This window comes from Staurois parvus, unplaced genomic scaffold (assembly GCF_062004578.1).
Source record: "Staurois parvus isolate SC_StPar_1 unplaced genomic scaffold, SC_StPar_1.0 ptg000129l, whole genome shotgun sequence".
Lineage (NCBI taxonomy): Eukaryota > Metazoa > Chordata > Amphibia > Anura > Ranidae > Staurois > Staurois parvus.
The window spans coordinates 3,356,305-3,382,942 of NW_028317925.1; the positions used below are offsets into that span (position 1 = coordinate 3,356,305).

The 26,638-nt window shown below is 41.7% G+C and overlaps 1 protein-coding gene and 1 non-coding gene across 3 annotated transcripts; both read right to left on the reverse strand.

The window, feature by feature from the left end:
• Positions 1-48: 48 nt before the first annotated feature.
• Positions 49-26,602, reverse strand: RANBP1 (RAN binding protein 1). 2 transcript variants are annotated; one of them, XM_089672459.1, is made up of 6 exons: positions 26,448-26,602; positions 14,338-14,474; positions 13,900-14,057; positions 9,950-10,078; positions 2,571-2,636; positions 49-615 (listed from the first exon to the last, which is right to left on the reverse strand). In XM_089672459.1, the coding sequence occupies exons 1-6, from the start codon at positions 26,460-26,462 to the stop codon at positions 488-490; spliced, it is 633 nt and encodes a 210-aa protein (XP_089528585.1). In that variant the 5' UTR covers positions 26,463-26,602; the 3' UTR covers positions 49-487. The 2 variants fall into 2 exon arrangements, with proteins under 2 accessions (XP_089528585.1, XP_089528584.1); XM_089672458.1 differs by having other exon boundaries at positions 49-618.
• On the reverse strand, positions 2,417-2,546 carry LOC149466452 (small nucleolar RNA SNORA77). Its single transcript, XR_016312065.1, has one exon. It is a non-coding gene; the product is annotated as a small nucleolar RNA SNORA77 (small nucleolar RNA).
• Positions 26,603-26,638: the final 36 nt, after the last annotated feature.

The following is a 26,638-nucleotide window of genomic DNA, read 5'->3' on the forward strand; positions in this document are numbered from 1 at the left end:
AAAGCATCCATATTAGAGAAAAAAAGAAATTGCTATGAAACAGATGTGTCAATTCTCAGCTCAAAATTTATTTCATTAAACAGCTGCATCCTAACTGGGTCACAACAAAAAGAAAAATAAACCCCATTCACGCCAACTGAAATGTGATGCTCAAGTCCATTATCTCTCATTAAAGGCAACACCCATACATTTCCCTGGCTGAGATGCATTATTTCTCTGTAACCATTATAGATTCCAGTCCCAACTTTATTACATTTTTTTCAAACTGGTTTATTTGTTACTTTGGATGACTATAAATAAGTGTTTCCACTATGGAAAAAGAAAGTGAACACAGTACATTTGCATGACTGGGGAATGGATTTTTGTTTCTCAAGAAAACTTCTGAAGGGCAAAAGCTTAGAAAAAACAACCTGAATGTTTGAACTCAGTTCTTTTTTCTTAGTTACAAAGTCCCTTGTAAAAATAAAAGTACAAGGCTCTAGAGGACTTATTGCTTCTCTTCTTCCGTTTTTTCTGGTTTGGCCTCCTCTTCTTGGTCTTTCACCTTGTCCTCTTTTACCGACAGTTCTTCTAGTTTTTCTGCAACTTTATCAGTACTATCGTTTTTGGTCGAGTCTGCTGAAAACAAATGAGGTTACTAAGTGATTATGTGAAGAACGCTTATACTAAGAGCAGCTTTACACTGCGCTGCTGTGCCTAGGGCAAAGCACAGATAACCCACAGTTTTCGTGCAGGTTAGCTGTGCTTTCACAAAGATGTCAATTATATCCCAGTGTTTTGGTGCGCTTTCAGTAAAAGCAGCAACTCCTCCATGCAGCAGCACAGTGGGGCAGAGTGAAACCACCCTAATTTAGCACACAGCCTCTCATACAGTGGCACATATAACCCAAAAGGTTTGTCTAGTAGGTCCAGCAGACACGCTCTTAATGCTCCCTTATAGTAGCAAAAACACAGATTTAAAACCGTTATTGTCTGGAAAATATTTTCATGCTTCAGGAGTAGTGATCAAATCTTCAGTTGAGACAAAGTAATTCATATAGAACTAAACCTTCCTATCCTTTTCAGCCAAGGAAGCTACCATCTGATCTGCAACTGCCATGGAGATGCACATATGATCAGTTAGGACACCAGCCATTTGATGGTTTGAAAGTTTGGTTGAGACTTTTTTACATTAAAATATAGATAGGTGCATCCAACCCCTGGGATGTTTTGGCCATTCATATAAATGAATATTGTGACCCAAACACTATATGCACCTTGCAGATGTGAACACTGCAAAGTAATATAAGGTGAACACAGCTGTCGACTACACCCTAACCTACCTGGCATTTTGGTTTCTATTAAATAAATCTGTGCAGTGTAAAACTGTCCCCAGAAGCAGACAACAGTCACCTGAATATACCTTTAGATAGTGGTTGTAGCAGCTTCAAAGCTGTGAAACCTAGAGTGCCCCATTCTACTAAAGAAAGGCCTATAGCTAGAAGTTGGTGCTTTGTTCTGCCCCTCTTGCTTCCCACACCTCATGATTGTCAGCAAGGCTGGATACATTGCAACACTAGACTGAGAAGTAGAAAAGAAACAAAGCCCCTAAATTCCTAAAATTGAAGGTAAACAGCTTTACCTCTACTTATACTTCTATTATTTAAAATCAACTTTATTATGCCCCCCCATAAAAAACCACCAAAAAAAACAAAACACTAGTTCCTTGTAAATGGTTTCACATGGTCTGAAAGCCACTGATGGAATAACAAAAATTGGTACAAAACATTTCTTTTAGAGGAATATGTGCTCAAAAATCTAACACAAGCATCTCTTTAACACGGATACTTTAATATAACTGAAAATTACTTAAAGTGGTTGTAAAGGCTCTATATATATATATATATATATATATATATATATATATATATATATATATATATATATATATATATATATTTTTTTTTTTTTTAAATGCATGAAGGTAAAAAATCCTCTGTGTGCAGCATCCCCCCAAACTAAGCACCTTCTCGATCCAGCAATGTGCACTGTAGTCTCCACTGTCCCGAGACTCCCTCTCCTCATTGGCTGAGAAAGCAACAGGAGTCATTGGCTCAATTGGGGTCAATCACTGCCAGTTAGCCAATGAGAAGAGAGCGCGGAACCGAACCACAGCTCCGTGTGTGAATAGACACACGGAGCAGCGGCTGGGGAGTGCACATGCTCAGGTGCCCCCATACGAAGCTGCTTGCTGTGAGGGCACCTGACAGGAGGGAGGGGCCAGGAATGCTGGCAGGGGACCCAAGAGGAGGAGGATCTGGGCTGCTCTGTGCAAACTCACTGCACACAGCAGGTAAGCATAGACGTTCTTTAAATTTAAGCCTTTAGAATCACTTTAACGTAGGGCTGCCAAAAAACAAACAACATTCTAAAACCAAAGAATATCCCAAGATCATAGAAAACTTTCCTGAAAAAGAAAGCAGTATAGATACAATCCTGGTTTTTCTATAGCAGACTGAAAAAGTGCCATTACTGGAGGTTTGCAGTTAGGCACAGAGTGAGTCTGCAATAAGAAAAGTAGTTTAATTTACCTTTTGTTTGTTTGTCCTTGACTTCATTTCTGCATTCATCAAACTTTGCCTTGAACTTCTGGGCATCTAACGAAAAAGAAAGCACTTACATTTTACACTAACAAACAAGTCTTTACGTAGTCTTTTTATATAGAAGCCAAAGCAAAAATAGACTTAAAACACCTATGTAAATGAAAGCAGAAGAAATGGAAGAACCATCTAGTACTAAATGATATCACTTGTCACTCTTACTAGGGAGAACCTTTAGTTTTACATCATATGATCACAGTTCACAAAAGGACATATATCCTTCAAATATATGCAGAAGCCTAGTATTTAAAACAAGGAGCTACTGAACATAGTTTAATGGAAAATGATCTAAAAAATAAAATGCACTACTTTTAGGTGCCACTGCACCTAAAAAGGACTGTTGCCACTGTCTGGCTCTAATAGTTAAATCATTATCCAAAACAAGAATGCAGCAAGGAAAAACCTCTGATCTGCTTACTTATTCCAGGGGAATGATCGAGAGCATTTACCCTTTTTGCTGTCAGAGCGGTTTGAGAGGCGCTCAAAACCAAAAACATTTTCTGAAAGCAAAGACCTTGGAGAATAAAATGATAGTTCCACATTAAAAACACAAAAAATATTAAGTTCTGTAAAACAAAAACCCCCCAAACACTTAAAGGAGAAGTTAACCTTTAGGAGCAGATTATATCCATATTTAGAGCAATTAAAGAGCAATATGGTCCTATATACCCATCTCCTGCTGCCAGTAATCCGCTCTGACAATAGGGGGATCTGCTCCCTGCATCCGCTGTCACAAATTGAAAACAGCATAGTTTCTGCGAATGAATAGACGAGTAACGTCAGCTATTGTGGCTGACGGCTTGTAGTGCTCTATGAACTGCAAAGGCAATGGTGAGCACTCTCGTAGTTCATGGATTCTTCATGCCATTCAGGAACTGCCTGCTCTATGGGAGGTACATGCAAATAGTTTACCAAGAGTCTGCAGAATTCTGACATAGCACCCATGATCTGCTTATCACAGATGCAATGCTCTGCAGACTCCATCGTAAAAAAACAAACATTTTTTACCTGCAAGAAGATGTGCATTATTTATTACAAAAGGAGAACTCAGCCTTTAAGTTAATGTTTTAGCACACAGATGGAATACTTTACCCAATTTTCTGTTAAAATATATAAACTGCTGTGCTGGGATACACGGCAAGTCTTTTGAAACAACTGTGAAACAATGAATGTCGCCAATAAAATGTTTCCATTGGAGACACCTTAAAAGCCTCCACAGGTCCTAAAAGTTGAAAATGAGAGCCGAACTAAGGGCTTGTTCATACCACACATGCATGAAAACTGATGGGAAAAAAAAAAAAACTGTGCAGATTTCATTTGCAGAGACATGATTTTACAACAGTTTCAGATCAGTTTTCATGTGCGTTTCAGTGAGGTTTTATGCACGTTAACATCAGTTTTCATGTGCATCAGTTACGTGCCCTATTTACACCACAGTGTTGATGTCACGTCAGTTTATATTTCCGTGCAAAAACAGCATACATGTTGAAGGTTCTTGTGTAGGAAGGAAAAAAAAATAAAAAATCTGCATGTGATACTAGTGTTGTGATGTCAACAGGGCACATGCAGAACAACCCCCCTTCCTGACCAGGCCATTTTTTGCACTACGGCACTGCGTTACTTTAACTGACAATTGCAAGGTCACAGCGACACTGTAAATAAATGAAAATGTATGTCCTTTTCCCCCCCATAAATAAAGCTCTCTTTTTGCGGTATTTGATCACCTCTGCGGGGTTTTTTTTTGCACTATAAAAAAATCCCAATACAGAAATTAATTGGTTAATGTAAAAGTTATAGCGCCTTCAAATGGAGGCAATTATACATATACTACACACACTGGAATTTTTATTATAAAATATAATATATAGTAATGGCGGCGATCAGCAACTTCTAGCGAGACTGTGGCGGTCATTCTGACACTGAGTGGGAACGGACATCCCCAGTGACACCAATACAGTGATCAGTGCTAATAAAAAGCACTGACTGTACTAATGACACTGGGCCGGAAGGAGTTAACATCTGGGGCGATCAAATGGTTAACAGTGTCCTGTGTGTGTTTTACATTGTGTGCCGTTTGCGGTTTTACTTGGGAGACATGCTGCTTTGTATTTCTCTGCTGTGCAAAGATACAAAGCAGCTGCTGACAGAAGAGACCTGTACTGTTTACACACAGGTCTTTCCCTTGTCATGTTAATGGTATGTTTCACATTGTGTGCTGGTTTACAATGTAGATATGCTGCTTAGTATTTCTCTGCTGTGCTGTCCTTGCTGACAGGAGAGATATCTGTGGTGTTTCTCCCCTGTCAGCGTCCCCGACTATCACCAAGTGCCAGCGGGGAATTGCTGGCCAGGTCCTGGTGATTTACATCTCTAGCCGACAAGGGAGGAGTGGGTAAGGCTGGCGCATGCACTGCATTTTGCGCAGCCCTGCAGCAGTACTTCTACTATAGGGTGGTGGGCAAGCAGTTGATCTACTGAAGTTGTTAAATCAGGTAAATCCAAAATATATGCATTATGTAGCCATTTCTTCAAGAAGCAAATGGAGGTGCAGAGCAGTGCCTTTATTTGTAAATACAGGCACAGGATCTAGCTTGTTCCTCTCTCCCTGGAACCATTTTGTTTCAGGGAGAAGAAACACATCACACTTGAGTAAAAGCAGCACACTGCACACACACGTTAGATACATTTTAACCCCTTGTTTGTCACATTTACCCCTTTGATTGCCCCCCTGCCAGTATCACAGTGTTAGTGTACAGTATTTTGCACCGATCAATGTATTTGTGCCACTAGCGACGTCAGATAGCATCAGGGTCAGTTAGCGTCCCTCCCAGATAGCGTTAGATTGCCCGCACACTATAGGTCGCTGATCACGGTCATTCCTAGTATAGTGTATGTACGGATCAATATATTAATCAAAAACTATACCAGTGCCCCCTTAGTATTCGTGTCCCCAAAAACAGTGTTAGCAAGATCATCCCCGTTCGCTGCCAGCACTAGTTTAGCCCCAATGCTCCCCCACCCCTAACAAGAAGTGCAGTTTCAGTATAATTTCTGATCACTGTCACCTGTAATACATTGCACACAAAACCGCAGTGTTCACAGAATTAGGCCTGATCTCTGTTAGCACTTGCCGGTAAATTTTATTGTAGCAGTTCAAGCAGTTCCTGACAGCCAGGTGTTCTTTTTCCCCGTGAGTCGCACTAGGTACCTGTAAATTTAGAGTCCAAAATGTCCAATGAAAGGTACACTAGTGAAGAGGCCTACAGGATTCTGAGCATGTCAGGTGAGAGCGAAGGGAAAGACACAATCCACCTCAGAATACGAACCTGTAGACAGCATCGGCACCCTGACAGGTAGCTCGGATGATGGAGAAGAGGTCCCTGTTAAGATCAGGCATACTCGACCCCATGAAGCTGAAGTGCTAGGATCACATGACTTGTCTAATATGCAGCAGAGTGCCAGTACTAGTGAACACTAACTTTTGGTGAACTGGCAAGCACCAGCAGCCTAGTATACCCTGGTCTCTTTCATACTAGCAGTGCAGTATCCCTTAGCGACATGACGAGTCCCAGAAGGGAAGAACAAGCTTTGGCGGTGGTGAGCACAAGTAGTGTCCCGCAGCCACCAAAAATTCACACACAGGCCCATAGAGCCCCTAGTGTCATTCCGAATGTGCTTGCAAATCCTAATTGTCAGCCCACAGATTCTGCAACATCCGTACTCCCCCCATTCACAGCCCAACCCGGAATTCAGGTGGAAAAAGCAAATTTAAACGCCCTTAATTTTATGGAGCCGTTTTTCACAGAAGATTTCCACAATTTGATTGTGAGCCAAAGCAATTTATATGCTCACCAATATATCGCCGCAAACCTTGCCAGGCAACTCGCATGGAAACCCAAATACAGTTTCCAAATGTAAGGCTTTTTCAGGCCTAACCCTCAACACGGTCATTACAAAAAATAATGAATTGTGGTCATACTGGTCCACAGACCCGATTCATCATATGACCAGGCATAGATATGAGACGATAATGCGCTTCATGCATTTCAGTGATAACACATTGTCATCCTCAGGTGACCCTGAACATGACAGGCTCTACAAAATTCAGCTCCTCAAACCACCTCACTGAGAAATTTGCAGAGGTGTATACGCCCCAGCAAAACATCTGCATGGATGAGTCCCTCATTCACTTTACTGGCAGACTGTATAAGCTCTGTGAGAGGGCCACAGGCTATACGTACAAATTTAGGGTTTATGAGGGAAGAAACAGCGAAGTAGAGCTCCCTGACTGCCCAGACTACATGGGGAAGAGTGGCAAGATAGTTTGGGACCTGGGTGTTGTATTTGTTCCGTAAGGGGTACCAATTTGTATACAAGCGTACCACCATACACTTGTATAATCCTGGAATTGGATCATGTGGCACCGTGCGACCTAATCGCCGGGGCTTCCTCCACCGACTTAGGGGGAGAAAGCCTGCTTGAGGAATGATGAATTGCTCGCAGTGAAGTGGAAGGACAAACGGGATGTTTTCGTCCTGTCTTCAAATCACGCAGACGCAACAGTCCAAATTAACACGGTATCTGGCGTTGAGAAACTCCTCTGTGTCCATGACTATAACCTTAACATGGGAGGAATGGACTTCAAAAGACCAAATAAAAAAAATCCATGCCTAGTTTCCCGGAAAGCTCAACACTGGTACAAAAAGGTGTCTGTAAATTACAAAAGCATTATATATAGCCAATTGAAATAGATAAAGCAACTGGACGAAGGCGTTGAGGCCGAATCCTCAAATCCACACACTTTCTGGCAGAGATTTCTTTTTTCTCATTTAGCCCACAGGCTGCATGAAAAAAAAACCAAAAACCCCCAAACATAGCATATACACCCAACAAGGACCAGCGACAAACTGGTATATCACTGGATTTTAAGTGGTTATACCAGGATGATGCCTGCAGCTGCAGGCATCATCCTGGTATCGTTTTTTTCAGCCGGCAATTGGCTTTCAAGTAAAAGCAATCCTAGTGGCTAATTAGGTGCTGAATTGCTTTTACAAGCAGCGGGAGATGTTCTCCCTCCCCCCGCTGCCTTCTCAGGCAGTCCCTAGCCATCAGGGGAACCTGAGAATGCAGCCAGTGTTTCTGCCAGCTAACCATAGAGCTGATTGGAGACATGATTGGCACCATTCCACTCTATAGTCTAAGAAATGGGAAGCTACGAGCACTTCATCACTTTAGTTTCACAGGACACCGATCTTTGTAAGATTAGATAATGTAAGGCAGAGTAAATTTTTCAAAAAAAAAAAAATAAAAAAAAATAGCGTCCATTGAAGTTATAGGGATATTGTGATGGCATTAAAAGTGACAAACATAAAAAAAAAAAACCTAATTAAAAAGCACCCTGGCACGTGGCATAAACTTCACCCCCAAAAACGATCTCCTTTTTGGAAAGTAGACACCCCAAACTATTTGCTGAGAGGTATGTTGAGTCAATAGAATAATTTATTTTTTAGCACAAGTTTTTAGAAAATGACAAAAAACTTTTTTTTAAAAACACAAAAAACTGTCACTTATGATTTATTGCTCACACATTCCATGGGTATATGTGGAATTACTCCCCAAAATACATTCTGCTACTTATTCTGAGTATGGGGATACCACCTGTGCCAAGTACAGGACCCCAAAATCCAATAAGCACCTTCAGGCTTTTAAAAAGTGCTTTATTTCCTCATTACACTTCCTGACTACCTATCAGTTTCGGAGGCCCTGAAACATTAGGATCGCACCAAATTCCCCCAAATAACCCCCATTTTGAAAAGTAGACACCCCAAGGAATCTGATAAGCATGGTGAGTATTTTGCAGATCTAGTTTTTTTGCCACAAGATTTTGGAAAAACATTTTTTTTTTTTTAAATTACAAAACCTTGTGAGAAAAAATAAATAAATAATGATCTGCAAAACACTCACCATGTCTTTTTAAATTCTTTGGGTGTCTACTTTCAGAAAGTAAAAGCTGTGTAAATTCCATTATCTATGCCACAGTTTGTAGATGCTATAACTTTCAAACAAAGCAATCAATATACACTTACTGGGAATTTTTTTTATACCAAAAACATGTAGCAGAATACATTTTGGCCTAAATTTATGATGAAATTTGATTTTGTTTGGCTATTTTTTATGACAGAAATGAGTAACTCGTTTTTCTCAACATTTTCGGTCTTTTGTTTATACCGTGAAAAATAAAAGCGCACAGGTGATCAAATACCACCAAAAGAAAGCTTTGTGTGGGAAAAAAAAAAAAAAAAAAGGACATAAATTTCATTTATGTACAGTATTGCATGACCGTGCAATTGTCAGTTAAACTAGTGCAGTGCTGTATAGCAAAAAATGGTGTAAATTGCAGTATCTATACCATAGTTTGTAGATGCTATAACTTTCACACAAAGACAGAGTTTACTATATATTTTTTTTTTTTAACCGAAAGTAAAAAAAATTCAGTCTTGTTTATAGCATGAAAAATAAAGCGCACAGGTGATAAAATACCACCGAAAGAAAGCTTTGTTTGAAAATAGGGACATACATTTTATTTGGATACAGCATTGCATGGCCGCGCAATTACTAGTTGAAATAGTGCAGCTCTGTATAGCAAAAAAGAGGCATGGAGACATCTCACATTTGACTGCAAACGTGGAAACATACCAAGCTGAACTGTACATACAACTGAATGACCCATTCTAGCAGTTTAACAGCTCAGCCCCACTCTGCCTGAAAAACCTCAACTACTGCCATGCTGTATCTTTAGCTTACCAATATTTCTTTTTTATAAGTATTTGCAAATCAAAGTATGTGTGTATATTAGTGGGAATTTAAAATAGTGGGCTTAGAAAGATGAACATTCAGAGTACTGCTTTAACTAGTATTCAAAATGGATAATGGCTTTTAGCACTTTAGTCTTAGCTTCTGTTTTCTCTTCCTTCTTTTGATATATGAATCTTCACTCAAGCTATATCCTGAGGATAAGGGTCAGTGTGACCCAAAGATAGTTTTGAGTAGTAACATGTTTTATGTAATGTTGGTTTCACAATCTAATAGCATAACCTTAAAACACCTAAAATGTATTATTGATTATGGAACTAAATATATCACTTGTTAAAAATAAAAAACTCACGGGTTTTTCAAGTTTTGTGTCAGTTTCAGGTGGGCATTATCGTCAACCACCACTTATCTATTTCTACCCAAAAGGGCAAAGTTCTTAACCAAAATCATAAGGCAAAGTGAAAGTTACAATCATGTTTAAAACTCAAAATACTCACTTTCTGCATTTAAAAATCGAATGGCAAGCAGCTCAGGCTTCGGTGACTCATCCGCATAATCTGCATATGTATTCCAAACCCAGGCTCGGTCACTTCCTGCATTGGGTTTTAGCTCCATTGCAGGTGTAACTGTAAAGACGAGAAAGCAATCATTATTCACTATATGGGTTCAAGACAAATATCCATGACAACTTTCTAATCAAAGTTTCTATAAAACAGGCTTCATCAACAGAGGTAAGAGGCAAAAAAAAAAAAAAGTGGTATAAGTTTAAAAGTCACAAGGGAATTGAGCACTGCTGATGTGTATTCAGTGATCATCCTTATTGAGGCCAGATTTATTTAAATTCTTACAAAACCTTTAATGCCCAAATAGAATGAAGTGTAGACTCACACAATACAAGTAAGGGCTCGTTCACACTAGGCTGTTTTGCCAACGCTTGCCAAACGCCCCTATAGCGTTTGGCAAGCGTTGGTCCGGCGTTTGCGGAGCGTTTTTTAACGCTCGGCAAACGCCGCATGCGCGGTTTAGCGGCGGTTGCTAGGCGTTTGCCGAGCGTTAATAACGCCCCACAAACGCCTATAATGCAGTTTGAGTGGTGTTACCGCTCCGCAAACACCCCGCAACCGCGTCGCAAACGCCAGCCGGGCGTTTGCGGAGCGGCACCATAGACGAGAATAGGAGGCTTCAAAGCCTCCTGACTCTTCCAGAGGCGTCCGTTTTGCCTCGACGCAACGCGACGTGACGCAAACGCTCCCGTTAGAACAGCACCATGTGCTGTAATGTGCAGAATTGGCAGAGGCGTTTGGGAAGCGGTAAAAACGCTTCCCAAACGCCTCTCTGCCGCCTGCACACAAGGCTAGTGTGAACGTAGCCTAAGGCAATGCAAAATATCCACTGAAATGCTGGAAGGCTCTGGGTGTGGTTAGGGGAAGAATCTGGAGCAGACATACCGTACCAGTAGGGCACTGCTGGAGGCACTAGGAAACTACTTTGCTCCCTGGTCATGTGACGTATCACATGACTTGGGAGAAGTACGTGACTTTACTCCCTAGTGGGCACCTGTATTGATGGCAGGTCTGCTGCTGCATTATAGAGGCAGTGATCTACAATGCCTCAATTTGATGCCTAATGAACAATGCCCAGCTCTGCTGCCCTGGCTACAGGAAGACTAAACTGCAGCTGCCCAAAAGCCCACACTTTAATCATTGCTTGGATCAATGTAACTATGCAATAAAAATCATACCTGGAGTTCAGCTTTATATCAGTATTTAGTGCAAAATGTAAACTTAGCCTATTCTCCCTCTACCCTAATAAAAATGAATAGGCAAGCTGCATATTGCATACACTATATTGCCACAAGTATTGGGACACCAGGAATGTTCAATTTATATCGCCCAACAGCCGGGACACCTGTCAGGTGGAAGCATTCGGGTGGCAGCGCTGCCACCCGATTGCTCAACACAGCCAACTATCGTGCTAGCCTCAACCCCCCTTCCCCACATCTGCTATGTCTCCTGGGCTCTGCTTGTCCATCAGTGGGCCCGGGACCAGTTCAGTGGCTGCCGGCGGGTATAGGGCAGGGGGAAGAGTGGACACATCCGCTCTCCTCCCCTTCTTGTCCTGACCCAGAAGTGATGCCGATGACAGATTCCCAGCCATGGGAAAGAATGTAATGCAGTGTGATGTGCACTGCATTACATTCAGTGGAGCACAGGGGAGACATTTGGGGTCCCTGGATGTCTCAAAAGGGAGGAGAGAACCTGTCACCAAAAATAATCACATAGGGGACCTTTTTTTTTTAAATTAAAGTTACACCCATGCACATAACCCCCCCCCCCCCCAAAATGTTTCAAGCCCCCCCCCCACATATGTAAGCACGCAGAAACGTAAAAGCACACGCTGGGGCACCTACACATGAAAATGATTGTAATACACGTTACATATCACCACGCATGCCAGAATGAAAGCAATAATTCTAGCACCAGACCTCCTCCGTAATGCTAAACTGATGACATATAGAGGGGGCTTTTATAAAAAAAAAAAAAAAAAAAAAAAAAAAAAAAAAGTCACCTAAAAGAAAATATAGGGTTACTAAGGTTTGCTGCTATTTCATGAGCGTACACAAATTTAAGGTTTGACATGTCGGATATCCATTTATTCGATGCAGCCTCGTCTTTTATATTTTACAAAAAAAAATTGGATAATTTATTGCTTTTTGTGCCCTACAAATTAAGTGTTTTTTTTACTGACATTTTGAGTTTTCTAGACCTTTGTGATGTGACAAAAAATTGGAACTACTGCTATTTTATTTTCTAGGGTCTCCGATTTCAGAAAATATATCTTTTGGAGTTGTGTAATCTTCTGGCATTAAATGATTTTTTAAACGTGTGCAAAAACAGCTCTGGAAGTGAAAGGGATAAAGGATAAGCCCTGACCCACCCTTTCCTGGAGGAGCACCCAATCGCTGCTCATTACACTGCAAGGTCTCTCCCCTCCCTGCTAGTCCCCAGGTGCGGTGCTGGAGACAGGCAGGGAGGGGAGGTAAACAGCACAATGTTAAAAATATTAAACATTTAAGTCACCATAAAGTCTCTTTAGTGTTTTGTTTTTTTTTTTATTTAAAGCCCCAGACATTACTGGGCGGTTTTAAATATGGCTTTCATTAAAATGTATTTTTTTTTTTAAATCAGGAAACGTTTTGACTGTTTTTCAGGGGTTGGGCTTTGCCCCTTAGTTTCAATGTGCAAAACCATTGCACAGAGCAGGCAAGTATGAATTTCTTTTTAATTAAAATAAACACCTGAAGCTTTTAAAGAATAAGCTTCACTTTTGGGAATATGTTACATATTTCACCCATGTTTAGGGGGGGGGGGCGGGGGGGGAGACATGTACTTAATGCTGCAACCACTGTCCAACCCCCCCCCCCCCCCCCACAGCATTCTGTGAATGAACTACAAGTCCCGACAGCCTTAATGGATGTTGGCTTGCAGTTCTCAATTAACTACCGCAGTGCTGTGGAAGTTCATTGAATCTTCCTGTCAGTATACCTGCTTGCCAGTACGGTCAAGCAGATATACTGATAGGTCTGCAGGACACCTACATGGCAGCAGTGATCTTCTTATCGCTGGTGCAATGCTTTACAGGTTCCTGCAACTAAAAATAATAAGTGCACTTTTTTTTACCTGCAAAAACATGTGCATTTATTGTTTTTGGTCAAAAGGTGAACTTTTTTTCTGTCAATTGATTCTAATTGCATTTTTTTTTTTTAAATCAACATGTCATACTTACCAGCTCTATAATGCTTTTGCACAGAGCAGCCCTGATCCTCCTTTTTGTGTGTCCCCAGGTGGTGCTTCTGGCCCCTCCCCACCCACAGTGCCCCCATAGCAAGCTGCTTGCTATGGGGGCATTTATGCGGGCTTGCTACTGAGCCGGCTTTGTGCGTCCAATGAAAGAGTGCAGTGTCGCCTCGACCTGATGCCCCCCCCCTCATTCTCTTCTCACTGGCAGAAGCCAAAGGCTCCATTGGGGCAAGAGCTTCTGCTCATGTACATCGCAGGATTGAGATCAGGTTCAAGTATAAGGGGGTGCACAAACCTAACTTTGCAAAAGAATTCAGATATTTAAAATAAGGAAATTAAAGCTTCTATGAACAGGTCTGTAAAACCTGCATGATACTGTACATCACCATGTTGTATAAATCTTTATACAAGGTCAGCAGCATGTTAAACTGGCTCAGCATTAGTTGTTAAAACAAAGGTAAAAATGTAAAATATGCAAGTCCGTGGTAATTATTTTCCAACACACAATATTGAACTGTGCATTTCTCTGCCTGTACGTAGAAAAACGTCATGCCTCAGGTCAGCCACTGTATTGTTTGCAACATGTCCCTGTCCTTACATGTTCAAAGGTAGGAACCAGTACAGAAGAAAAATAAGCTGTTACTTACTGTAATGGTTTGCACATATTTTTAGAGTCTTATCTCTTCTCATCAAAAGACGGATAGTTCCCTTCTCCTTGTGTTTGAGGAGTTTTACATCACCAGTGCCCCTCTCTTTCCACTCAGGTGGGTCATTTTCAGATGCAAATCTGAAAAGCTTTGCTCTCCTGTTCAAAGCAATATACAAAAGACTTCTAAGAAATGACAATAAGGGAATACGGCAAAAGGCATACGAAAACAATCTTTCCTGTGATAAACAGAGCTGTTATTGTCTGGGTCTCCATTTGTGCAGGGAAGGAGACAAAATCTTAAAACTATTTGAATTCTTTATAGATAACATTTGGTCTGCCTAGATTATCGAACTTGTCCATCATACCCCCCCCCCCCCCCAAAAAAACCCCAAACATTTACAAAAAATATACACAACAACTGAAAACGAAAACTCACATCTTAAACTTTTCTAATTCATTTTCTTCTAGAGTTTTAATTTCCTGCTCAGGCAATGAAACAATAGGTTCGAAATGAGGATCGTGGTTGGCATCTTCTGGGGTGTCTACAGAGGTTTCATGCTCCTCCCGTGTAACCTAAAAAAGAATGCACACATTTCAAACACACTGGGATATTTATCAATTTTGTCACACAGAAAGACAGTGCTAATCAGTGGTGAGACAAATTTACTATCCTGCTTTAGTGGGTTTTTGGTAGGTGGATACAATTTTAAGAGCTGGACAAAAAAAAGTTTAGATCTTAGGCCACTTTCACACAAAGGGTCCGATCAGGTCCGGAAGGTCCATTCACCCCTATGGACCAGCGGGTGTAAACAGACTTGTGTCAGTTTACAGTAGCTGTACACAGAAACGTTGGTGGCCGAAATGATTCAACCGAAAACACCCCTATCGGCCATTGGCCAATATGAAAAGCACCGATATAGGTGCCGAAATAACCCCACCCCCTCGCTGCCACTGCCATTACTGGCTGCAGCTCGGTAGTTCTCAGCCTTACCTGAGAAACCACCGAACTATCCCAGAGCTGGGCAAAGAGATTAGTGAAGGAAAGATGGCCTCCACTCATCTCTATGCCCTTGGAGGACCGAAGCAATGTCACTCCCGGTTCCATTGCCTTGTAAACAAGGCCATTTTTTTTCTTCATTAAAGCACTAGATCAATGCTTTTTTTTGATCTAATACTTTACATTGTAGGAGAAATGTGGGGTCTTACTGACCCCATCTCTCCATAAAGAGGACCTGGCACTAATTATTTATATCACAAGGGATGCATGCATTCCTTGTGATAGGAATAAAACGGATTTTTTTTTTTTTCTTTTAAAGGGACAGCGTGAAAAAAAAAAAAAAAAAAAAAGTTTAACCTTTTGGCACCGGCTGCACACAAATGTGTGGCCTCCCGGCGCCTGGGCCTTGATGCTGAGCGGTCGCACATTTGTGCGCAATTAAGAAAAACATGTGCTGACAGCGCGCTCCCAGCACACATGTCCAGTACTCATGGAAAGGTCCCGATCTCTTGCGATAAGGACCTTTCCCGATCATGTGACAGCGAATCACGTCGGTCACATGACCCAAAAACCCCGCCCCTGGCTTTTGAATCCCTTAAAGGGCTGGGAGGAACCGGCGCCAAGAGGTTAAAGTGCCCCCCATCCCCTCGTGCTCGCACATAGTGATGAACACACACATAGGTCACACCCACATATGTAAACCGTGTTCAAAACACACGTGAAGTATCGACACAAACGTCAGAGCAAGAGCAATAATTCCAGCACTAGAACTCCTCTAACGTTACACTGCTAACCTGTAGAAATTTTTAAAGTGTCACCCAAGGAGATTTTTAAGTAACATAGTTTGACGCCACTCCATGAGCATGCGCAATTTTAAAGGATGACATGTTGGGTATCTATTTACGCGCCGTAACATCCTCTTTCATATTTTACAAAAAACAAATTGGGGTATATATTGTGTTTTTTTTGTCAATCATTAAAGTGTATTTTTTTCCCAAAAATATATATTAATTTTTAAAAACTGCCCATTTCAGTTCTCAGCTAAGTGCATCCTGAATTTTCAGTTTCAGCACCAGAATTTCCATTTCAATGCACTGCTAGTTTACACCCAGCTACCTCTGACACAAAAAAGGGAAAGGGATCCATCCCCTAGAGTTTAAGCAAATTGAACTCTACTGTACGTTTACATCTGGCTGCTCAGAGCAGAGTAGGCTGTGTCTGATCAACAGAAACTAAGTGGACACAGAACTGTCACCCATAATAAGTCATTGCTATGCCTGTTCCCATTTGGGAGATGCCTCCCTCGATTCCTTACATGATGTTAAAACAGGACAAAGGACATTTACCCTTCGAAAAAGGTAATTTTAATCTTGCCAACGTCCATCTGCTCTGGAGAGAAATTCTGCTCATTCAAGTCTTGGTGACCACACAAGTAGAGAAATGAAGGGCTAGCTCACACTAGATGCAGTCCAGCGTGGTTTTTTCTGCATAAAAAAATGCATGCACAGTGTTTTCCATGTATTCCAATTGACCTAGTTCACACCAGTGCTGTCAGCTCCAGAAAAAAGTAGAACACGATGCATTTTTTCTGCACAGAGCCATATTGGAACATAGCAAACTGCATCAAAACTGCACCAGAACGTAGTGTGGTGTGAACTGAAAGCAATAACATATCCAGAATGCATCCAGAGTGCATTTTTGTGGTGTGAACTGGCTCTTAAACTCTTCATTGGTGATGCAGAAATATATCAAAACTAGTTCTAACCATTTCCATTAGCAAACAGAGAACATGGGGAATAGGTTTGAAAAACTAAAGAAACATTCTACCTTTTGATAAGATCTGCAAACCAGTAGATTAGAACACCCAAGCTCAAAATATCCCATTCATGTTCAAGAATGAAAAAAAAAAACTAAAATTGTGCTGAATCAGCACTGTCAGAGTAAGCCACGTACAATGCAGTGAAATTCAGCAATACTTTTTTTTTTCTAAGCATTTGAATTTAGCAGAACATTAACCACCTCCCATCTGGCCCATGTATATAAACGGCCGGACGGTGGCAGTGCAGGGTCGGTGGCCATTTATAAATGGCCTCCCTGTACCCTGCTTGTGCGCGCTCCCTGGGAGCGCGCAGCACCGCGATCCGGTGCCCGCTGTGTCCTCCGAACACAGTGGAATACCAATCGGACAGGACCTCTGTGCAAAGTCTCGATCATTTGATCACTGATTGGTCAATCAGTGATCACATGCAGAGTAGTAAGCAAGATGTCACTTCTGACATCATAGCTTACCAGGGTGGATAAAAATCAATGATAAAAAAAAAAACAAAAAACTGATTTTTTTTATTTAAATCGGATTTTTTTAAATAAAATGCTTTTTGAGGAAAATATATTACCATCCAAAGGTTATTCCATCATGAAATAAAGATTTTTTTAATTTTGTAGAATAAGGCTGTATATGTTTAATTTTTTTGGTAAATAAATTCCATGAATCCATTCACAATGTCATGCTCTTCCAGAGGTTTTTGTAAGGTTATTGGGCACTTTCTCTGCCTACAAGATATTATCACAGATGCTTCGTTTACTTTTGCAGTTCTTAAAACTGAATTTGACTCAGCGGAGATCACATGCCTCTTCTTCACAGCAAAAATGTTATAACATGAACAGAGTTAAGAAAAAGACCTTAATCCTAACTTCTACAAACCTATGAATACAGAATCAACCCCTTCAGTGCTAAGTTTCAAGAAGTTCAGTGAATAGAAACAATATTTTTCTGATTGCTTGGAGTGGAATAGATCTGCACAAGAAGAAAGTGAAACTAAGTGTGAGGAGGAAGGGGCTGACAGTCTATGTTTCTTAAAATATATATATTTTGTTTAGCCAAATTAGGTAACAAACATGGATGTTTGTTTAAGCAAATAACATATGCTGTAGTGTTATTGTTTCAGTTGAATAAATCTATTTAAATTATTATTAAGGTAATGATTATTTTTCTCCTTCCTAAGTACAACAGAAAAGTTGTCTAAATATGAATGATTAACCTATTAAACTGGGGATAAAAAAAACTAATATGAAAAGTTGTTATTCTAAAAATCTTCATCTACTTGCATATTAAAGTTATACCAGCAAGAATTAGTCTTTATGTAGAAAACTAGGATTTAAATCAAGCCTTACTGACTAGTGATTTAAATCAGTTTGATTTAAATCAAATCCACCCTGTTTACTACATGAAAAATCTGTGAATGATGACAGAGGTCACATGGTACAAGGCTATTTACAACAGCCTTGTACCATGTGACAAGCTGCGACCAATCACAGCTCACACAGTAGTTCTCAATGGCTGCAAGAATGCAGGTAGAGAAAATGAGAAATGATTGCTTTTACAGCCTTTATGGTTGTAAAAGCAATCAGTGTAAAAAAAAAAAAAAAAAAAAAAAAAAATCTTCATCACCCCCCACAAGTAGTACAGTGTCACCATGGTTACACTGTATTGCTAGGGTGACAGTATGTGTAAAAAAAATTTAAAAAAAGTTTAAAAATTAAAATTTTTGGTTATAAACTTATTTGGGTTTTTTTTTTTTTGTACTAAAAAGATAAACGGAACACATTTTGGCCAGGATTTATGATGAAATACTATTTGCAAAATTTTATAAGAAAAACACTTCAAAATTTTTGGACTTTTTCATTTACATAACAAAAAAAAAATAAAAATCCCAGTGGTGAATAAATACCACTAAAAAAAGCTTTATCTGTCTCAAAAAAATGCTAAACAATTTATATGGGTACAGTGTTGCATGACCACGCAATTGTCATTCAAAGTGTGATAGCACTGAAAGCTGAAAATTGACCTGGACAGGAAGGGGGTAAAAGTGTCCGGACTGCAAGTGGTTAAAGAATGATGCACTTTAAGAGACATTAATTGAAGAAAAGTATCAAGTACCAACGTTACTCTTAAAGACACCAGTTTCATACTCTTTTCTTAAAACAAAATTAATTTTAGCTCAGACAATGTGTATTCGTGATACAAACTGCCTTTTATATTCCGATGTTTTTTTATTAATTTTTAAACATTATAAAACAGAGGCAATAAAACTCGCCCACACAAGGGCTATTGCACAGAGGAAAAAAAAAAAAAAAAAAAAAGGGAAAAACAGTGCTCTAACGCCAACAGGGCAAAAGGTACGCCCATGCAGGGGCTATCAATGGCACATAAGGTACAAAACATTAATGCAACTGACTAACAACTAAAGGCAGCTGTCCAGTCACACCAAAAACAGAGAGAGAAAGAAAGGGGAAGGGGGGGGGGGGTAGCAGGGGTCAAAGAGCGCCAGTATCGAACGCCATTACTTCCCCAGGCTAGCCGGGGGGAGTGTGGGAAAAGCATATTGCAACCACGGCTCCCATATTTTCAAAAATTTACGGTGTCGTTGCGGATGCTCAACATCAGCTCGTTGAACATCATAGTAGTCATACGATCCCGCACACCCTGAAGAGGGACAAACGGACTCTTCCAGGCCTGGGCAATTGTTCTAGTGGCTGATAAAAACAAATAAGAAGCCAACTTCTGCTGGTGAGCCAAGAGGCTCGGTATGGGGCAATGAACCAAGACATACTGGGCATCCCGGCGGATGGAGAGATGGAACAAGGTGAAAAGGAGGCCAAACACACGAGACCAAAAACTAAACAGTCTCGGGCATGACCACCAGATGTGCAAGACATCTCCACGATGGCCACAACCCCGAAAACATTGATCACTACAGGCAGGGTTAGCCCGGGCCAACCGAGCCGGAACCCAGTACCAACGAAACAATACCTTATAGGCTGCCTCCAGCGTGGTCGTATTAAATGAGCATTTGGCTATGAGTGACCAGGCCTTATTCCAGTCTTCCAGATCCACAGCCACTCCCAGGTCGCACTGCCACTGAACAACAAATGAAAGAAGTATGCGACGAGCGTCTGTTCAGAGCTGCATAAAGACGGGATATAAGGCCCGGAGCACCGGACGCTGTTGGCAAAGCTGTTCAAAGGCAGATTTCTGGTACGGGAAAGCAGAAGTGCTGCGCAACGAAAGCAGCCAGTGTCGCAATTGAAGGTATCGAAAGAATTCCGCCGGGGGGACATTCCGCGACTCCTGAAGAGAGTTCCAGGTGGGAAAGGACAGAGAAATCAGAAAATGTCGCACCTGCGAACCACCATTAGTCGGCCACCACAAACTGCCTTTTAAAGGATGAGCCATTCAAATAGATCACATCCATCTTTAGGAGGGACCCATGACAAAATCTTTAAAAAGTTCAAACAAGACATCAAGTAGATGCTTTCACTTAAGAGAAAATAAAAAAAGCCAATATGTTCTTACAATACATGCTAAATAGTGACCACCACATCAGAAGCAACCGACACGCTGGGGTTCTACTTCCACGAGTTCACATCTCTTCCTCTACAACAATCCACAAATGTAGTCTGGAGAAACCCACAATTACCACGGACCTTTGCTGAATAACGGACACATTGCCCATTAGTTAGCTTCAGCGCTCAACATGTGCCTATATATGTACAGAATCAACCTTTTGTTTAAAGCTGTGCTATAGTGTCTGAGCACTACAAGGTAAAAACACTATTAGTTTCACTTTTAATATACTAAGCAAACTCACATATTCAAACATCTATAGGTGCTTCAAATCACTCAGAAAGACCCCCCCCCCCCCCGGCATTTCTTGCCATGACCATCAGTAAAGGCAGATAATTATCAGAACATTTACTTCCTGGAATGATCCATCTGCTCTTAGCTCAGGCATGCATGCAGGAAGGTGTGCTTAGCTTAAAAATACCCTCCTCCCCTTGAAGACTCCGAGAAAGTATGACAGTTACCTAGGCCTAAAAACTAGGAAGTAATGAAGAAACTTAAGCAAGTAAATAGGATATTGACATGGTGATTGAGAGAGAGAGTTCTACTTTGTGCACTATATACATACCTCATACCAGTCAAAGGACAAACATCCTCAGACCTGCCACTACATATGATTTACATAAACTGGAACACAAAAAAGCCATTTCTCAAAGCAGAAAGGACACATAGGACACTCTTGGACTGAAGAAATACACTTTATAGTTTAATGACAACCAGATATACCTCTTAAAATCCCACCAACTGCTCAGCAATCTCCACCACTCCACTGTATTCTGTTCATCCACCGAGTAAAATTCTAAATCCTAACTACTACATACAAAACCTTCTCAAAAATCCATCTAGACCATCCGATTCGCTCTTCCCAAGACCCTCTGCTCTCTAGCTGTCTCCCCCTCCCATACTCACCTCCAGGACTTCTCCAGTCTCTTCCATCCTCTGGAAAGCCCTTCCCTATTCTGTCCGGCTATCTTACACTGCCTGCCTTTGGACAATCTTTGAAAAACTCATCATCAGGAAAGCCTATCCCACCTCTACCTAATGACTGAACATTGATCATCAGCCTTATCCCTCAGTTACTAACTTTTCTATTACTTGCCCATCACTTGCAAATTGGAAGCTCTCATGACTCATCTTGCATTGTAACTGAACTGTCTTTACTGCAAAAGGCTTTGAAAACTGTAGGCACTCTATTACAGATAAACAGTCAGATTTGTCAAAAAACTACAAACTCCCAAGTATTAAAGGGGAATTTACCAAGACTAAGGGCTTGTTCACATCATGGTGTCAGCAATCATGGCGGCGCACGGGTCTGCGCAGAACACCAATGCACTCTAATCAGCAGACACTAGGACCTAGGCAGCTGCAGCGGCCGTGCATGTGCATTCATGCACCTGGCACCAATGACAGCACAGGGCGCACTATTTAAACCTGCACTGCACAGACACTAGTTTCCGTATGGTCTTATTACCCTGTTCCTGCTCCTGTGTACCTGTTGATGGATTTGTTGCTGACCGGCTTGATCCTGACCATCTCCTGCTCTGATCCCTGGCTCGTTTGACTACTCTCCTGGATATCCCTGTTGATCTGAACTCCTGTAACCGAACCTGGCCAGTGACCGGACTACTCTTTGCCTGCTGCTTTGTACCGTGCTGTCCCCACTATAACCGACCCGGCCTGTCTGACCACGTTTGCTACCCTGCCATCCATCCTGCGCGGATCCGTTCACCACTGCTCAGGCCTATCCGCCTCTTCACCAGTGTATACCTCTGGCGGATCCCTCTACCACGGGCGGGTGTACTCAGGGGCCGCGACCTGGTCACGGTCTGCTCCAAGTCCATCCCCACCATCAGGGGCCCATCAAGCAGACTGAGACTTAGACTCCGCACTCTGGGGAATTCTGCCCTGTGGATTGCTAGAGGTACCGCCAGGCGGTGTCTGACACATGGTGCAGAGGTCAGTTTGTATGCATGTGTTCTGCAAGGGCACAACAAAATGAATTGTTCTCTATGTGCCCTGTTCACACCACAGGCAGATTGTTCTGTGCAGGAATCTGCAACATGTATAAAACTCATTAAAGCACGCATGAAAACTGATGTAAACCAGTATTATTTTGGAGTACTTAATATTAAAGTGGCTTTAAAGGCTCAAAGGTTTTCTTTTTTACCTTCTGTGTGCAGCAGCCTCCCCAGCCCCATCACGATCCAGCAATGTGCACAAGAGCCTACACTCTCTGGGGACTTTCCCTCCTCAATGGCTGTCAATCACAGCCAATGAAGAGAAAAGGGGTGGGGCCGAACCATGGCTCTGTGTGTAAATGGACACAGCGCAGCGACTCAGGAGTGCCCCCATAGCAAACTGCTAGCTCTGGGGGCACTTGGTAGAAGGGAAAGGCCAGGAGCACTGGCAGAGGACCCTAAAAGAGAAAGATCAGAACTGTTTTTTTCGCAAAATTGTCTTTTTATAGCGCAAAAAATAAAACCCGCACAGGAGATCAAATACCACCAAAAGAAAGCTCAATTAGTGGGAAAAAGGAATTATATTTTATTTGGGTGCAGCGTTGCATGACCACACAATTGTCAGTTAAAGTAACGCAGCGCCGTAATGCAAAAAATGGCCTGTTCATGAAGGGGGGGGGGGAATACTCTGGAGGGAAGGTGGTGAATATAATTTCAAACTAAAGATTTTATTTTTAAAAACAAACATGTTAAACTTACCTGCTCTGTGCAATGGCTTTGTACAGAGCTGTCTGATCCCCAAATTATGGTATTAGGTTTCAAACTAATAGCTATGGACTCTGCACTAACAATTCTGATTATAGTATACCTCGGTTTATGAATTTTATTCGCTCTGCAGGACTTTTCGTATAGCGAAAAATTTGTAAACCGAAATGCCGTTTCCCATAGGAATGCATTGAAACCAGGGTGGATAAAAAATTATTATTTAAATCAGATTTTTTTTAAATAAAATGCTTTTTGAGGAAAATATATTACCATCCAAAGGTTATTCCATCATGAAATAAAGATTTGTTTTTTAATTATGTAAAATAAGGCTGTATATGTTTAATTTTTTTGGTAAATAAATTCCATGAATCCATTCACAATGTCATGCTCTTCCAGAGGTTTTTGTAAGGTTATTGGGCACTTTCTCTGCCTACAAGATATTATCACAGATGCTTCGTTTACTTTTGCAGTTCTTAAAACTGAATTTGACTCAGCGGAGATCACATGCCTCTTCTTCACAGCAAAAATGTTATAACATGAACAGAGTTAAGAAAAAGACCTTAATCCTAACTTCTACAAACCTATGAATACAGAATCAACCCCTTCAGTGCTAACTTTCAAGAAGTTCAGTGAATAGAAACAATATTTTTCTGATTGTTTGGAGTGGAATAGATCTGCACAAGAAGAAAGTGAAGCTAAGTGTGAGGAGGAAGGGGCTGACAATCTATGTTTCTTAAAATATATATATTTTGTTTAGCCAAATTAGTTAACAAACATGGATGTTTGTTTAAGCAGATAACATATGTTGTAATGTTATTGTTTCAGTTGAATAAATCTATTTAAATTGTTATTATTAAAGGTAATGATTATTTTTCTCCTTCCTAAGTACAACAGAAAAGTTGTCCAAATATGAATGATTAACCTATTAAACTGGGGATAAAAAAACTAATATGAAAAGTTGTTATTCTAAAAATCTTCATCTACTTGCATATTAAAGTTATACCAGCAAGAATTAGTCTTTATGTAGAAAACTAGGATTTAAATCAAGCCTTACTGACTAGTGATTTAAATCGGTTTGATCTAAATCAAATCCACCCTGATTGAAACCAATTAACTCCTTTTCGGAGGTCAGCAAAAAAAGTAAACGCTACTAAGCTACCGCATGAGGTATTTTATCTAGTCATGCGGTATTTTAGTAGTGACAACCATGTGTTAATGTTTCAGCTGTCAGCGGGGTTTCTCACTGACAGCTGAATGTAAAAGAATTGCTGCAATTAAAAATATATAAAAACCAGCGTGGGGTCCCCCCTCCCATCCATACCAAGCCCTTCAGGTCTGGTAGGGATTTTGAGGGAAACTCCCACACCAAAATTTAAAGGGGAAAATAAAAAAAAAAGGCATGGGGTGTCCCTCCAAAATTCTTACCAGACCCTTATCCGAGCAGTCAAGCCAGCAGGACAGGAAGGGGGGGGGGGGGGGAGGTGTGAACGAGCCCCCCCCCCCCGGAACCATACCAGGCCACATGCCCTCAACATATGGGGGTGGGTGCTTTGGGGCAGGGCTCCCCCCCCCCAAAGGACCTTGTCCCCATGTTTATAGGGACAAGGGCCTCTTCCCCAAAACCCTGGCCGGTGGACATGGGAGTGTGCGGGCAGATGGCTTATTGGAATCTGGAAGCCCCCTTTAACAAGGAAGCCCACAGATCCTGCCCCCCAATTAAATGAGTACACATTCGCAAAAAAAAAAAAAAAAAAAAAGTGTAGTGTGAAAAGAGACAGGACACGGTCTTTGACAAGTCCTTTATTAAAAGAAAGAACTAAACGAATGTCCCCCACTGTAGATCCAACGTCAATCACGATGCCCGCCATCATCGCTGCTGTTGACCCGCACAAAGAAAAAAAAAAAGGCTCTGCTCCCGACGATGGCTTCCAGTCATCTGCTTCTGAGGTGGCTTGACAGTTCTTAAATATGTAAGGAGCATCACCCGAGTGACATCATTGATGTCACGTGGGGTCACATGCGTGATGTCCCCATCCCTTACATATTTAAGAACTTTGAAACCACTGGAGCAGGCAGACGGCTAGAAGCCAAACGGAAGTGGAGCCTTTTTTTTGGGGTCAGTAGCGGGCATCGTGATTGACGTTGGATCCAGTGTGGCGGACATTCTTTTAGTTTGTCCTTTTAATAAAATACAGTGTCTTGTCTTTTTTCACACTACACTGTCTTTTTGGGAATGAGTAGTACCCCACTCATTCACACAGGGGTAAGGGGGGCAGGATCGGGGGGGGGGGGGGGGAGACAAAGCACCCCCCCCCACGTTGAGGGCATGTGGCCTGGTATGGTTCAGGAGGGGGGCGCTTGCTCGTCCCCCCCCCCTTTACCTTTTTTTAATTTTGGCATGGGAGTTCCGCTCAAAATCCATATCAGACCCGAAGGGCTTGGTATGGATGGGAGGGAGGACCCCACGCGGTTTTTTTTTTTTTTAAATTTATTATGGTGCCAATTTTTAAATGTAATTACCGCTTTTTTTCCCTTCACTATAGCTCAGATTCAGCTGTCACTTTCCCTCCCAACTAAAAGAGAACATTTTCTTTTGAGTTTATTTCCTGGGGTAAGAGAAAATGTTTCGTTTTAGTTTCTAAAAAACAGTTTGCGTTAACGCTGTGACAGCTAATTCTATGAGCTATAGTGAAGGAAAAAAAGCTGGCAATTGCATTTAAATATCGGCATTAACATACACTTCGTATTACAAAACAAATTTGGAAACCGGGGCATTATTTAATGGAATTTCATTTGTAAACTGAGGTGTTTGTAAACCTAGATATTACTGTATAGGGAAACCAATGAGGTCCAATTACAGGAGCCATGATCCAATCAGGACACCAGATAACTCAGGGAACACGTGCTGCGACTGGCCAGAATGGAAAGGCTCCAAAAGGATGGTCTTCTTCCAAGAGGCCAACTGCCTTCCCCAGCCTTGTTCGTCCCGTGCATACAGCAATACACACAATCTTCCAGCCCGCCCCTAATTTCAGCCGGTAGTTACTCCCCACAAAGCCTCGCCTGGGATGCACAGCAATAGAAAGCTGATGGTCTCAGAAGCGCGGTCCCCCCATTGCTCGCATGGTTTATCCCGGAAAGCAGATAGACTTACCCCACGAAGGCCTATACCAAAGAAGGAACGTGGGGGGCTACATGAGGGGGGGGTCAGCACACTGCATACCCCTCTCCTGCCGCCTTCAGCTTAGTAACGGGCTGTAGGGTAAGCCGGCATAGCTCTCACCTACCAGGAACAGGGCCGGCCCTACATCTCGGGCCCCCGCCCCACTACTCGCCGCCAGCGCGGCATCCTCACCCAGCTACTCATCCATAGCGAGCTCTGAAGGAGCGGAGAGCGGGAGAGAAGAGCGTGTGGGGATGTCTACCTTTGTGTCGGCCATCAGGCGGAGGATGGAGGCAGATTACGCGGCAATGCTCCGGATTCTCAGCTATACAGCTCGGTCCGCGGTTTCGCGCTGTTTTTCCTCCCTCCCACTTGCCGCAACTGTCGTACGTACTATATCCTGCGTAACGTCCCACCGTCAGTCTTTACAAAGATGGTCTCCCTTAGGCTTCA

Coding starts and splice junctions, on each gene's coding strand:
- RANBP1 (XM_089672458.1), bottom strand. Junction 14,058..14,337: donor GAATTAGAAAAGTTTAAGAT/GTGAGTTTTCGT, acceptor TGCTTTGAACAG/GAGAGCAAAGCTTTTCAGAT. Junction 2,637..9,949: donor TCGATTTTTAAATGCAGAAA/GTGAGTATTTTG, acceptor CTTTTTCGTTAG/ATGCCCAGAAGTTCAAGGCA.